Source organism: Periophthalmus magnuspinnatus, chromosome 17 (assembly GCF_009829125.3).
Source record: "Periophthalmus magnuspinnatus isolate fPerMag1 chromosome 17, fPerMag1.2.pri, whole genome shotgun sequence".
Taxonomy (NCBI): Eukaryota; Metazoa; Chordata; class Actinopteri; order Gobiiformes; family Gobiidae; genus Periophthalmus; species Periophthalmus magnuspinnatus.
Window position 1 is genome coordinate 6,094,087 of NC_047142.1, and position 11,982 is coordinate 6,106,068.

Genomic DNA, 11,982 nt, shown 5'->3' on the forward strand with positions numbered 1-11,982 from the left:
GAATTACTGTGAGAGTGAATTTATCTATTTACTTCATAGCCATATCAGTGGTTACGAGACAAAATCACGAGTGAAGAGGGGAAAAAGCAACAAGCCAAACTAAAGGAATTGGGTCATATTTCAGAAAAGCTTGGGTGTACTTTACCACAGCTCGCTATTGGTAAGTTGAACATTATCAGTGATTAGTAAGTTGTTTTTTATTGAATATATTGTAATTTCTTTTATTTCAGCCTGGTGTCTAAGAAATGAAGGTGTGAGCTCAGTGCTGCTGGGTTCTTCCAATCCAACACAGTTAACAGAAAACCTAGGAGCCATTCAGGTGACTATCAGGCACATTAGACACACCCACAGGTGTGTATGAAAATAACCATTTGTTCATATATGTTTGTATGCTGTAGGTAATTCCAAAGATAACTGCAGGCATTGCCACAGAAGTGGATCATTTACTTGGAAATCGCCCACACAGCAAAAGGGATTACCATCATTAAGATCAGACTTCTTTAAAGAACTGGGACGCTCATATACAGCCATGGCACTGTCACATGTGCCCAACGTCGCTCATATGTGCGTGTGTGTGACTGTGTGTGACTGACTGTGACAAATGCTGTGCTTGGCTCCTTGTGTGAACATCAACCTATTCTCATTTTTGTAAAGTGAGCTACTTGACAAAACCTGCATGCAATAGCTATAGCAACAAGCCATTGGATGCCCTCCTTACATTTACCAGTGGATCAGCCAAGAGTGCTGTGCTCTGCACAGTGAAACTATGCAGAACAGTCTCAAATCTTGATGAAGATGAAGATGTTTTTGAGAAGGTAAATGATCACTCCAAAAATAATGCATTTGCTCAGGGCAGTGCAGTAAGTGCATGATACAAAAGAAGCTTGTCACACAATGCAACATGCGTTAAAGAAAATCCATCATTTGATAAAAATATATCTGAATTATCTGTGTAAAAATGCAACAACAGCAGAACTAGTTAGATTCAGAGGGTGAGTATATAATTGCACTGGCAGCTGGGGTACCATCTTCATGACGAAGTTTGCATTAGAAGAACAATGTGCCGCTGTAACAAGGCTCAAAGTGCCACTCTTCTAAAACATCTGTACTGACTGTTACATACTTAAATGTGCATTAATGTCAATGAGTTTGTCTGTGGGTCTTAGCACTCATTCTGTTTTGTATAGTTCTAACAGTAGGAGTACATATTTCCCCTTTTAATTTAAACATTTTCCAAACATCTGCTTTGTTCATTTCAAGTGAATTGTGGACATAACATTTGTGCAGTCAGAGCAGTTGAGTCATGTAGCTAATGAGGATGCCTAAAAACAACGTATGGACCCTGCAGCTTGTGCACCTGGAACACACTGAATTATTGCCATAGTTTTTCAGATGTCCTTTACATAACGGGAATGGTTCATGTTTTTTCTGTTCAAACTTGTATTTTACTGGTGACGATCAAGTTTGTATATAAATAAAAAGCTTATGGTTATCAACTTTAGAGATATCTAAAATTTTCTTTCCTTCTTTTGATTTCTTGATTTTTAATGACCTAAAATGCATTAATAGTGCTTGCTTATTTGCTATAATTGAAGTTGGGTTTCCTCTATGTCATGCTGTTTTGTAATGAATCTTAAATAAATTTACTTTTGTTTACTTAGTTTGAATGTTTTCATTATTTTAAATACTGTGTTAAAGTTTTAACTTGTCTGCTGTGTTTGGCCTGGTCAAATTAATGCATCATTTATCTAATGTCTACTGTGCACACAAAGAATATAATGAGGACATGAGGAAGGCGTGTACTTTCTATGTTTCGTCCAATCAGAATCGCCCTGTGGAAATACTGAAATCTGATTGGCTCGTTTCACTTCCTGAAGCGAGTCAGTCTCGAGCCCGCGGAGAACAAACTTTGCAAACTTACAACAACAATGAAAACATGACCTAAAGCTTGGCATCAAGGCCTACTCAAAAGTGATTTTTAGGTGACGGGGGCCTCTAAAAAGTAAGTGTTTTTGGAGAAAAGCCCGGGGCGCAAAACAAAGGGTTAAGTTGAGTTTTGTTCGCCTCGGATCAAGGAAATGTCTGGAAACTAAGAAACTGAGGCATTGTTTATGTCTTTGTTTGATCTTCTCTAATACGATAAAGGTACGTATAGTTAAAACATATATCAATGTAAATAAATACACATATACCTCAAATTTTGTATATTATTTCCATTTAAGCCTGAAGGCATGTCGCTTTCAAACGAGTCTCGCTTTTGGACAAACCAAGATGCTAAACGAAACAACAAAGGAGCGACGATTTGTGCTATAACTGAGATTTCACCTCATTTATTTGAGGATGACTTTGAACTGAATAAGTCCTATCCCTGTGCTCAAACACCACGACTTAAGAAGAACCTTTTGGCCTTGCGAGATCAATGTGCTATTGGATCCTTAACAGGTAAATTATTCAAGTGTATGCTTTATGCATGTATATAAGAAATGTTTACATTAAGTTAGATACTCGTTTTTAATCTCTGTTTTACATTAACATTTCTTCATCCAGGGCAACTCAATAAAGTGTGTAATGTAGCATCAGCAAGAATCAACAAAATGTCAAAACTGCAATGGTCCCCAGCCTCCTTACCACTTCCACAGACTGCTTCACAAGCTGATGAAAATCTGTTTTGTCAGCTCATTGAGGGCCGCTGTGTTTTATCACAGTCTCCAGCAGTTCTGAATCCAAACAAAATTATTTTGATCATTGACCATAAAACTCGAGAGGTATTAAGAATCAGTTTTGCTTCAGGTCATGTGCATAAATCTTATTTTGATGTTTATTTTTGCAGCTTATATCAGTCAATGACCAGGCGTGTAAACTTTATGACTGCTCCTCTTATGAACTGGTTGGGAAGAGGCTTTCACAGGTTTTAACAAAATCAAATCAGGTTATCACGGATGTTTTGGAGGAGGACTTTCTGCTCGGAGATGGAACCGTGGCATCTGTGCTTGGAAAAGTGGTATGAAATGTGTCTGATGCTCACATTTTGGTGGATCCCTCTATGGTGTTTAACATCCTTTTGTAAAGGTGGATGCAACAATTCCATCCGGAGAAGTCCCAGTTTCTGTTTGTACCTACAGACAACCAGAAGGAAACTGGGTTTTTGTCGTAGAAAATGTAGAAAGGTTGTCAGCCTTTTTGTCATTTTCTCAAGAGGTAAATGGGAAATTAAACAGTGGTATATTCTCTATAAAACATTCTCAATCTTAATAAGATGAATACCCAACACTTTGTTTGGGGTCTGTCTAGGGTGAGATCCTGAATTGTGACATGGTGTTTGCTCATCTCTTTGGATATCAACATGCACAAGAGTTGACAGGGATGTCCATAAAGACTCTAGTCCCTTCTCTAGAAATCCATCTCCCAAGTAATTTACTACCAAAGGTAAAAGTCAACGACACTATCTAGTAAAATGCACAGTTAACTATTTTTGACCTATGAAGCCATAGTTGTTTTTTCATACTGAGTGTTGTATTTTGGATTAATATTATTTTATTACAAAATGGGGTTAGCCTATTTTTATATTTTCAGTTTCCCTTTTCCTGAACTATATTTCCTTCTCTTGTAGTCCCTTAGGGTGCAAAGAGTACATGGCAAAAGCAGACTGGGTGCATCAATTCCAGTGTGTATTAAACTTCAGGGGGCATTATTATGTGGTACACCTCAACACAAAACTGGCTCGAGCTATAACAACTCTATAGATTGTTTTGAAGAAAAACAGAAATTTCAGCAGGCTGAAGACTTGTCCAAGGAAAGCCCTTCATCTTCAGGTTAGTGTTTTTGGGTTAAGAGCAGAAATGAGTCATTGTACTGTGCACGCATTACCGGTAATTGTTTCTCTGTGGACCAGAAGTGAAAAAAGAGAGCAGCCTTAACCTCTCAGCTGGTCCATCTCTGAAGTACTCTGGTAGTGTTTGGGCATTTAGTCCGCTCACTGGTCTTCTTCTGCTTCACACTGATGGCTCAATCTATAGCATCCACAACCACTTGTCTCTCAGCCTTTTTGGTTACAGCAAGGAGGAACTGGTGGGAAAGGTAAAACAAAATCACCCATTTAAAATGAGCCTTTGTATGAATTTGATCATATTGCCTTTTATGAAGAGCATTACCTTTCTCATGCCTGGATTCTATGAACGGATGTCTGGGACTGACGGAAAGGAAAGCCAACTCCCGGATTCTCAAGTTGAAGGGGCTAATATTACACCATCAAAAATCTCTAAAACAGGTGCATGTATTTTCTTGTAAGAAGTAATTCTCCACAAAGTTGACTACACTCCTTTTTAGAGAAGGATAATATTTTTATGCATGTATGTTTGTTGTATAATTGTCCTTTGTTGTAGACCCCTCCTCACTAGTTGCCGGTGACATGGCTATGGTAAATCAGGCTGTTAAAGACCGATCCTCCACTGGACGAGGCAGGATCTTCACTGGGACTAGCACCAGATTGGAGCACCAAGCAAGTGCTCTCTCTAACCTTACTTCTCCTGCGGTCACCTCCACTCGTGTGCAAATGTAAGTGACATGTTTATAAATCCATTAATGCTTTTGTAATGAATCATAAAATTATACATGCTTATATGATTTGTGGGTGCAATTAATTATAAATGAAGTAATGTTTGTAGGCCTGATAACACAATTGAGCTTCTGGAGGAGGCTGCTCGTGTTGCTCCTTGCAATGTTGAGCTCGCCAGTGCAGACACCACAGAGGAGCTGCTTCAAACTTTTGCTTTGGTAGAACCTCTTGGGGAGGATACATTCTGCCTGGTTTCCACCAAAGTCAAACGTAAGGAAAAGCAGAGTCAAGGAAGAAGAGGCCAAAGACAAATTTCTGGAGGTAAGACAAATTGGCTACCATTAATATATAAATTTGTTCCGACAAACTCAATAGAATTCTTTTGTTAGTTTTAGATACAATAAATGATGACCTCCACGATTCCAGCTTTGAGGTGATTTCAATGGAAAGCAGGTGAAAAAAAAAATGTTCCTAGACATGAAGACTCAAAAAGACTTCAAAAACTGATTTTCTCTTGGACTATTACAGGTCTTCCTCTGGTTTCTGTGAAAAGTTTGCTGGCCACGCAGGATCAGATCCTGGTCATCCAGAGCGCTCCAGTTCAGCCCTTGCAATCAACTCTGCTAGCTGTTTTCTAGATCTGAATAGCGATGGGGAACTAGTAACACGGGCCTTGGCTGACCTCGACTTGAGTGGCAATTTAGAACAGTTTAACGACAGACAGAGCCACCAGGAAACCCAGCGCACTACAACTACCTGTGACACTGCAGAGCTTCTCCAGACTAGATCTCCTCCTGTCTCAGAAAATGACCATAGACCAGCTCAAGTTGAAGATCCCACTGCTGAACGTGTTCCAAATGACCACAAGCAAAACCAGCTGGCAGTGATACAGCCGTTGTCTGATGTTCATGTCACATCTACCCCTAAGAAGCAAAAGGAACTCCTCAGTGCACCAGAGATAGTGGAAGGACAATTTGAGATCTGTGCATACCACAGAGATGGCACACGGATAGGTTTGAACTAGTTAGTGCAATTTTATATATTCAACTCCTCTAATGTGAAACTTAACCCTGTATTTATTTCCAGATATGCAGTGTGATGTTTGCAGGACCTCTCTCCCTGATGGATGCTTTCTGTATTGTGTCTGGATGAGTAGACCTGGTCACCAGGGGTCACTGTTGCTTACCAGAAAATCACTACATGATGAGTCCAAAAGCAGTCTAGGGGAGGTTTGTGGCACTTTGCAGAAAGGGTTTTCTCCTTTTTTGTGTATTATTATCTGATCATATTTATTTTTAATGTTTTAATATTCAGAGAATAGGTGAAGCTACTCATGGAGACTCATTGCGCACTACTATGGACCTGGAGCACTCCTGTGCATATGATGGTCAATTTGAAGAAGAGTATCAGACTGTTAAAGCTGTTGGTAAAGGAGCCTTTGGGTTTGTTTGGAAAGCAATAAGGCGCATTGATGGACATGAAGTAATGATACTCATACTATTAGCCAATTATGTATGATGTTTTGCTCTTAAACTATACCCTTTTTATGCATAAATTTCAGGTTGTTGTAAAGTTCATCAACAAAAAAAGAATAGTGAGTGACAGCTGGGTGGATGATCCCATGCTTGGAAGAGTTAGCCAGGAAATTGCCATCCTCACTCGAGTACAGCACCACAACATTGTCAAGGTAATAGACCCCAAATTCAAAGTTTGTGTGTTGTTCCATAAATCCTTTTATTTATCTTTTTCATGTCACTATTATTACAGGTGATGGAGGTTTTTGAGAATGGGGGATATTTCCAGATGGTTATGGAGAAGCACGGTGATGGAATGGACCTATTTGAATTCATAGATCGGCAGCCCCGACTGGATGAACCTCTCGCCAGCTATATTTTCAGACAGGTAAACTCTGTTTGAATGTAGGGAACCATTTAATGTTTGTTTTTAAGATAATGTAATTGTTCTTGTGGGCATTTTTAGCTTGTGGCGGCTGTATTTTACCTAAGAACCAAGAACATCCTACACAGAGACATAAAAGATGAAAATATAATTATTGACAAATGTTTCCACATTCGACTCATTGACTTTGGTTCTGCTGCAATGATGGTGCCTGGAAAACTGTTCTATAATTTCTGTGGCACGCTTGAGTATTGTTCCCCAGAGGTACTTCAGGGAAATCCGTAAGTTATAATAATTTGTTAGCACATTTTAAGTTGAATTCACATTTTTGGTAACTCACTGTATTTATTATGCAGCTATGAAGGCCCAGAGCTGGAAATGTGGTCGATTGGGGTTTTGCTTTACACACTTCTCTTTAGTGAGAATCCATTTTGCGGTGTGGAGGAGATTCTGATTGCAAAACTCAAGCTCCCATTTCCATTGTCTTCTGGTCTGTTTTATTTTAAATTGCTGTATGTTATCATTGCATAAAAACAATTATTTTATTTGCTAATCCTATAAATGTTTTTTATTGCACAGAGCTGCAAGAGGTGCTGAGTGGGCTGCTGCACCCTGATCCCGCAGAGAGGATGACTCTAGACCAACTTCTGCTCCAGTCCTGGATCAGCCAACCCATTTCTCTTTCAGAGTACAGCTGGGCAGAGGTGGTGTCAGCCAACCAAAGCTTTTGTAAGTGTCAGTGGGATAAGTCCATTTGCATACTAATTGCACATATATCTGTTATTTATCTTGAATATCTTTTTGCAAGGCTCACCACCACCTTCTGAGTCAGGCCCCAGAGAATATATTGGACAAGGTTTATTTCCAGATCATGGTGATGAGACTCTTCCTGATGATGATGATGAAGAGGAGGAAGATGAAAGGTTTGCTCTGGAAAATGAACTCCAGAAGTATCTCTGAGAAATTAAGAGGAGAAATAAAAATTGTGGACTCTACATTAATTGAAGGAGAGCAGAGGAGTCAAAGGAAATAAGTTAGATTTAGTAAGTTTAGAGATAATGATGAAGATGATTCTTTTAGATTTTAGATGTTACTAATATTTGACCATCATGTCACCAGAGGTTGTGATTATTGCATTTTTAGCTACCATATTTATTCTACAAAAGGACATTTATTTAAGTCACATTCTATGCCTAAGATCACCTGGGAAAAACGTTTTAAGCTTAATGTTTTGGGTTTTTTTGTTTTTATTTACTTATACACTTTATGACACTTTTTGTATGTGCAATGGCTCATTAGTGACTTTTTGTGTTGTATACAAAGTATCACCTCACCATATTTATATTTTGGATAATAATAAATATTTTATAGAAATATATACTGGACTTAGTGGATTTTTTATGTGTTTTTGACATATGAGTATTAACTATTTATCATGAATGAGTATTGATAAATAATCAAAGTAGGAACCATTGTCTCCATTTGTTCCACCCGGCAAAGTATAGTTGACGGACAAACATGGGATCCTCCTTTGCAGTGCGGCAGGTAAACAACGTTTTTGGTTCATTAATTTAATGGGAATGTAGGCTTATTTCCCATCTTACACATGGACTGGACTGACTGGGATATTTTACGAGTCCTTTCATCCCGCACAATTACATTTTTACCCTTGCATACACTCACGTTCACTTACCCGACCCTACATGTAGCTCTATCATCATTACTACTGCAGTAACTAACAAGTCCACGTGTTTCTAGATTGGCTGGATTGCGCGGTTCACCAGCTGCTCTCTGTCTGGTTCAGTCCTGTGTCCGAGATGCCACCAACCGCCTCTCTGTCTCACAAGAAGACTTTGCTCCTCCGCCGCAGACAACATCCCCCACAACCAAGAACCCAGGGTGGAGCTTTCTCTGCGTGGATTACTTGATATGGGCTTCACCGACACCCAAGCAGAACACATTTACGACACAGTTGGCAAAAGCAGAGGAGAAAGTACTGCAAAACACACGTTATCAACCCTGTCAGCTCTGATTGTCCTCGGCCTTAATCCATCAAGTGTCCTGAAGCTGTTAGAAAAATGTCCTGAATTGTACAGTATCAAGGAAGCACAACTGCAACAGCGCATTGCAAATCTGAGAAAATTAGGCCTAGTTGAAGGTAAAATAAATACAAGTTGGTATGCACATCTGATATACCTGCATTATTTACATTTATTATTTTATCTATAGGCAGTCTACAGAGAGTCGTGGCCCATCACCCTCAGATCCTGACCATGAAAGTGAAGAAAATCAACAGCACGGTGATGTTTCTTAAAGAGAAGTGTCTCTTTACATCGCAACAGGTCACAGATATTCTCCGAGACAGTCCAACTATAATACAAGAGGACATGGCTCAGATTCAGTACAAGTTTCAGGTAGTCTACATTTTGGTGACTAGTAGGGACAGGAGAATATACATCATGAGAACATAACCATTAAAAGAAAAAAGTCCATGATGACCAAATTTTTGTTTTCACTTTAACAAAGTATGATTCTATAATAGTTTATTGTAGTTATTTTAGCTGTGGAAACTGTGACATAAAATTTTAATACTGTCCCATGCCTAATGAGTCACTAAGAGCAAGGTTTAGGTAGACATAGGCATATTACTGGAGTATTTAGTATTAAATCATTATAGAAGAATATCATTATTTAACATTTGTTTCATTGTAAACTGCAATATTGACTTGAAGCGGCTTAATAATAGAAACAGGTCCATTTACTTCTTTGTCAAGGCCATTTAGCATGAAAGCAGTTGCTCTTGCTTACTTAAAATTACAGCAGTGCAGGGAAAATATTATTTTTGAGAGAATGAGTGCTCCCTCTGGTGGACATATTTTAAATTTACGCCTGCTTGTTTATTGCCTTTTTTTCCACAGTATGTTTATTTTCGAATGGGAGTCAAACAGGCTGAGATGGTCAAATCCAGGCTGTTCCGTTTTACTCTGGATGAAGTGCGGAATCGCCACTGTTTTCTGGAGCGCAGGGGACTTTTTGAAACCCCTGACAAAAAGGGACAAACAACTATTGTCAACCCGAAACTTGGCAGCATCCTCAATGTGGACCAAGACATGTTTGTTACTCAAGTGGCTAAAGCTACACTCGAGGAGTATGATGTTTTTCAGAGACTAATAGCAAGAGAATATCAGGAGGAAGAGCACCTGACAGACTTTGACAGCATCAGTGACGATGATGAGGCTGTGGAGGAGGAAGACAGGAATAAGGGGAAAATGGGATACATGAAGAGGAAAAAGAAGTTACCCCACGAAACCTAAAATTTAAGATAAAAATAAAATATAAAATAACCTGATGTCATTGTTCCTTAATACATTTAAATTACCAACACTAGTAAAGGCTCAGGATTTAAAATACATTTTTGTAATGGTATGAAATGAAACATGAGGCACACTCTAGGTGTGAATACCAACTTCTCAATTATTTAAATAGTGGTAAATTAATTTAGTAATCAAATGAACTACGGTATATACAGACTCCAATAACTGTGTGGTGAGAGAGGTCAGATAGAGCAAGAATCTAAAAAAGTAAAGTATTAAACTCATTAACAGATTTAAAAAATTAATCAGCAGATTAATTCATTAGAAAAAAGTTTTCATGAAATTAAGATTAAAAACCCTGTTTCATTGGTTTTAATTAGATTTTTTGAAAATCTTGACTAATCAATTCCAGAAGGAAAAATGAAATGAGGAACTGTATAAAAAATGATCCAGCAGCTTTAAGCTCCACCCCGTTGCCATGTGATGGTCAAGCATCCTTCGCTTTCTACATTGCTTTATCACCTGTACAAGTCAACAGTACCACATCAAGCTGCCGGATCACTCCGGTACTAAGCACTTGTCAATTTATAGAATCATTTAGACAAGCTGGTGTAGAGTAGAGGCTCACATTGTACTGCCAGGTAAGAGCTGTTATCATTGTGCAATCAATAATTTGTCAAAATTGTATGTTGTCTCAACAGGCCCAGGAGATTTAGTGTTTTTATCAGCATGTCAATATCAATTTTCTTTTTTCCTGTTCCTAAGCTAGTACATTTGAATCATGGGCCATAGCATACTGACTAGACTGGTGTAACTGTTTAGTAAACTAAAATGCTTTTGACTGAAACTTATTTACATATTATTTGCTTTATTTGCTTATTCTCCATTCATCAAGATAACCATGCATTAGCTGTTATCTCTAGCCAGTGGCCTTAGTTTATTCTATTTTTCATCTACAGGCAGTTGCAGTTGAAGATATTTACAGTATATGGATTTGGGAAACATGGAATCTGGGCATCAGATTTCCAACATCACAGAGGAGTGGGCAAAGAGCTTTCGAAGATTGCACATGCAATTCTTTATCATCCCTACTACTGTTTTCACTCTGGCCACTCTGATAGCCAACTTCATTCTCCTGGCATGCATCTTCATGACCCACGCTTTGTGCCAAGAAACACGCTACTTACTGGTGGCTAACACCCTGATAGCAGATGTACTGTTCCTCATTTTTCATCTGACCACACAGTTTTGTAATGCCACTGGAGTTGTAATGTCCTGGATAGTTTGTGAACTGGTTACAACTGTCATTGCCACTGCCTACTGCGCTGCCATCCTCAGCATCACACTCATGGTGGCTGATACATATGCTGCTGTACGTTGGCCGTTGAGATACAGAGAATTCCTGCCACCAGCTCGAACTCACCACATACTACTTGGGATGTGGCTCTTTGCAGCGATTTACCCATTAACTCTTGTAATTTTGATGGTCAATGGCAGCAAGCAAGATCAGGAAGTTAATATGTGTCTTGTCCTCATCTTTCTTGGGTTTGTAAAGACGAATAACACAGTTGGCAACCACATGTATTTTTTGGTTGCCGCCACTGCTTGTGCTTTACTGATTTTTTACTGCTATATTCGGCTCTATATGGTGACAAAGACTCAAGGCATCTGGCAAAGGCGCTTTTCCAGAGCTAGAGTTACCCTCCTTGTTCATGCCATTCTCCTGCTGCTATACTTTGCTCCCACCTTTGTCTTTAGTGTGGAGGTGATCTTGTTCCACAGGAAAGACGATGTTCAGGTGTGGATCAGTACAATCAATATGTCTATTTTCATGCTCTTGCCAAGGGCTTGTGCTCCTTACCTGTATGGCCTCAGGTACAGGGAGATCCATGAAACATTAATACAGCTGTTGTTTCACCCCTGGAGCTTCAACTAGATTACAGTCTTGTAAATATAGTAATAATAATAATAGTTATTTTCTTTGTTTATTGTGAATCCATACAACTAGCCCTAGTGTGGGGCCAATAACGTTACAAACAATGTGACTCATTATTGACCACTTTTAGCCTAAAATATTTCTTATACAAGAGTATCTATGCAAAATGACACGAGCACATGCACATTTTAGGCATATTGTGTATAAATGACAATGTTGTTTTTGTCAGAGCATTTTGTTATGAACATAAGAATTGAATTGACAGCTTGTGCGATTTG

General features: G+C 38.8%; 4 protein-coding genes across 6 annotated transcripts in view; all 4 read left to right on the top strand.

Annotated features, from left to right (window-relative positions):
- kcnab1b (potassium voltage-gated channel subfamily A regulatory beta subunit 1b) overlaps window positions 1-1,654 on the top strand; it is a 40,012-nt gene extending 38,358 nt beyond the window's left edge. For 2 of the 3 annotated variants that reach the window (XM_033982901.2, XM_033982902.2), the window contains 3 exons: window positions 40-160; window positions 231-319; window positions 399-1,654. In XM_033982901.2, coding sequence (XP_033838792.1) covers window positions 40-160; window positions 231-319; window positions 399-488 — 300 coding nt within the window. In that variant the 3' untranslated portion in view covers window positions 489-1,654. The remainder of the gene's footprint in view (window positions 1-39; window positions 161-230; window positions 320-398) is intronic. The other variant, XM_055228428.1, reaches the window with a different exon arrangement.
- Window positions 1,655-1,873: 219 nt separating this feature from the next.
- pask (PAS domain containing serine/threonine kinase) lies at window positions 1,874-7,567 on the top strand. Its single transcript, XM_055228341.1, has 21 exons — window positions 1,874-2,145; window positions 2,223-2,442; window positions 2,548-2,765; window positions 2,831-3,001; window positions 3,070-3,198; window positions 3,292-3,426; window positions 3,611-3,812; window positions 3,893-4,077; window positions 4,144-4,267; window positions 4,383-4,554; window positions 4,665-4,876; window positions 4,945-5,008; window positions 5,084-5,568; window positions 5,642-5,784; window positions 5,870-6,037; window positions 6,117-6,242; window positions 6,323-6,457; window positions 6,536-6,735; window positions 6,811-6,944; window positions 7,034-7,183; window positions 7,263-7,567. The coding sequence occupies exons 2-21, from the start codon at window positions 2,232-2,234 to the stop codon at window positions 7,412-7,414; spliced, it is 3,516 nt and encodes a 1,171-aa protein (XP_055084316.1). The 5' UTR covers window positions 1,874-2,145; window positions 2,223-2,231; the 3' UTR covers window positions 7,415-7,567.
- Window positions 7,568-7,944: 377 nt separating this feature from the next.
- mterf4 (mitochondrial transcription termination factor 4) lies at window positions 7,945-9,796 on the top strand. Its single transcript, XM_033982484.2, has 4 exons — window positions 7,945-7,999; window positions 8,213-8,612; window positions 8,684-8,868; window positions 9,373-9,796. The coding sequence occupies exons 1-4, from the start codon at window positions 7,973-7,975 to the stop codon at window positions 9,766-9,768; spliced, it is 1,008 nt and encodes a 335-aa protein (XP_033838375.1). The 5' UTR covers window positions 7,945-7,972; the 3' UTR covers window positions 9,769-9,796.
- A 447-nt stretch (window positions 9,797-10,243) lies between these two features.
- On the top strand, window positions 10,244-11,758 carry LOC117385518 (probable G-protein coupled receptor 148). The gene is made up of 2 exons (XM_033982807.2): window positions 10,244-10,409; window positions 10,728-11,758. Exon 2 carries the CDS (start codon window positions 10,757-10,759, stop codon window positions 11,702-11,704), a length of 948 nt encoding a protein of 315 aa, XP_033838698.2. The 5' UTR covers window positions 10,244-10,409; window positions 10,728-10,756; the 3' UTR covers window positions 11,705-11,758.
- The last annotated feature ends 224 nt before the right edge of the window (window positions 11,759-11,982 follow it).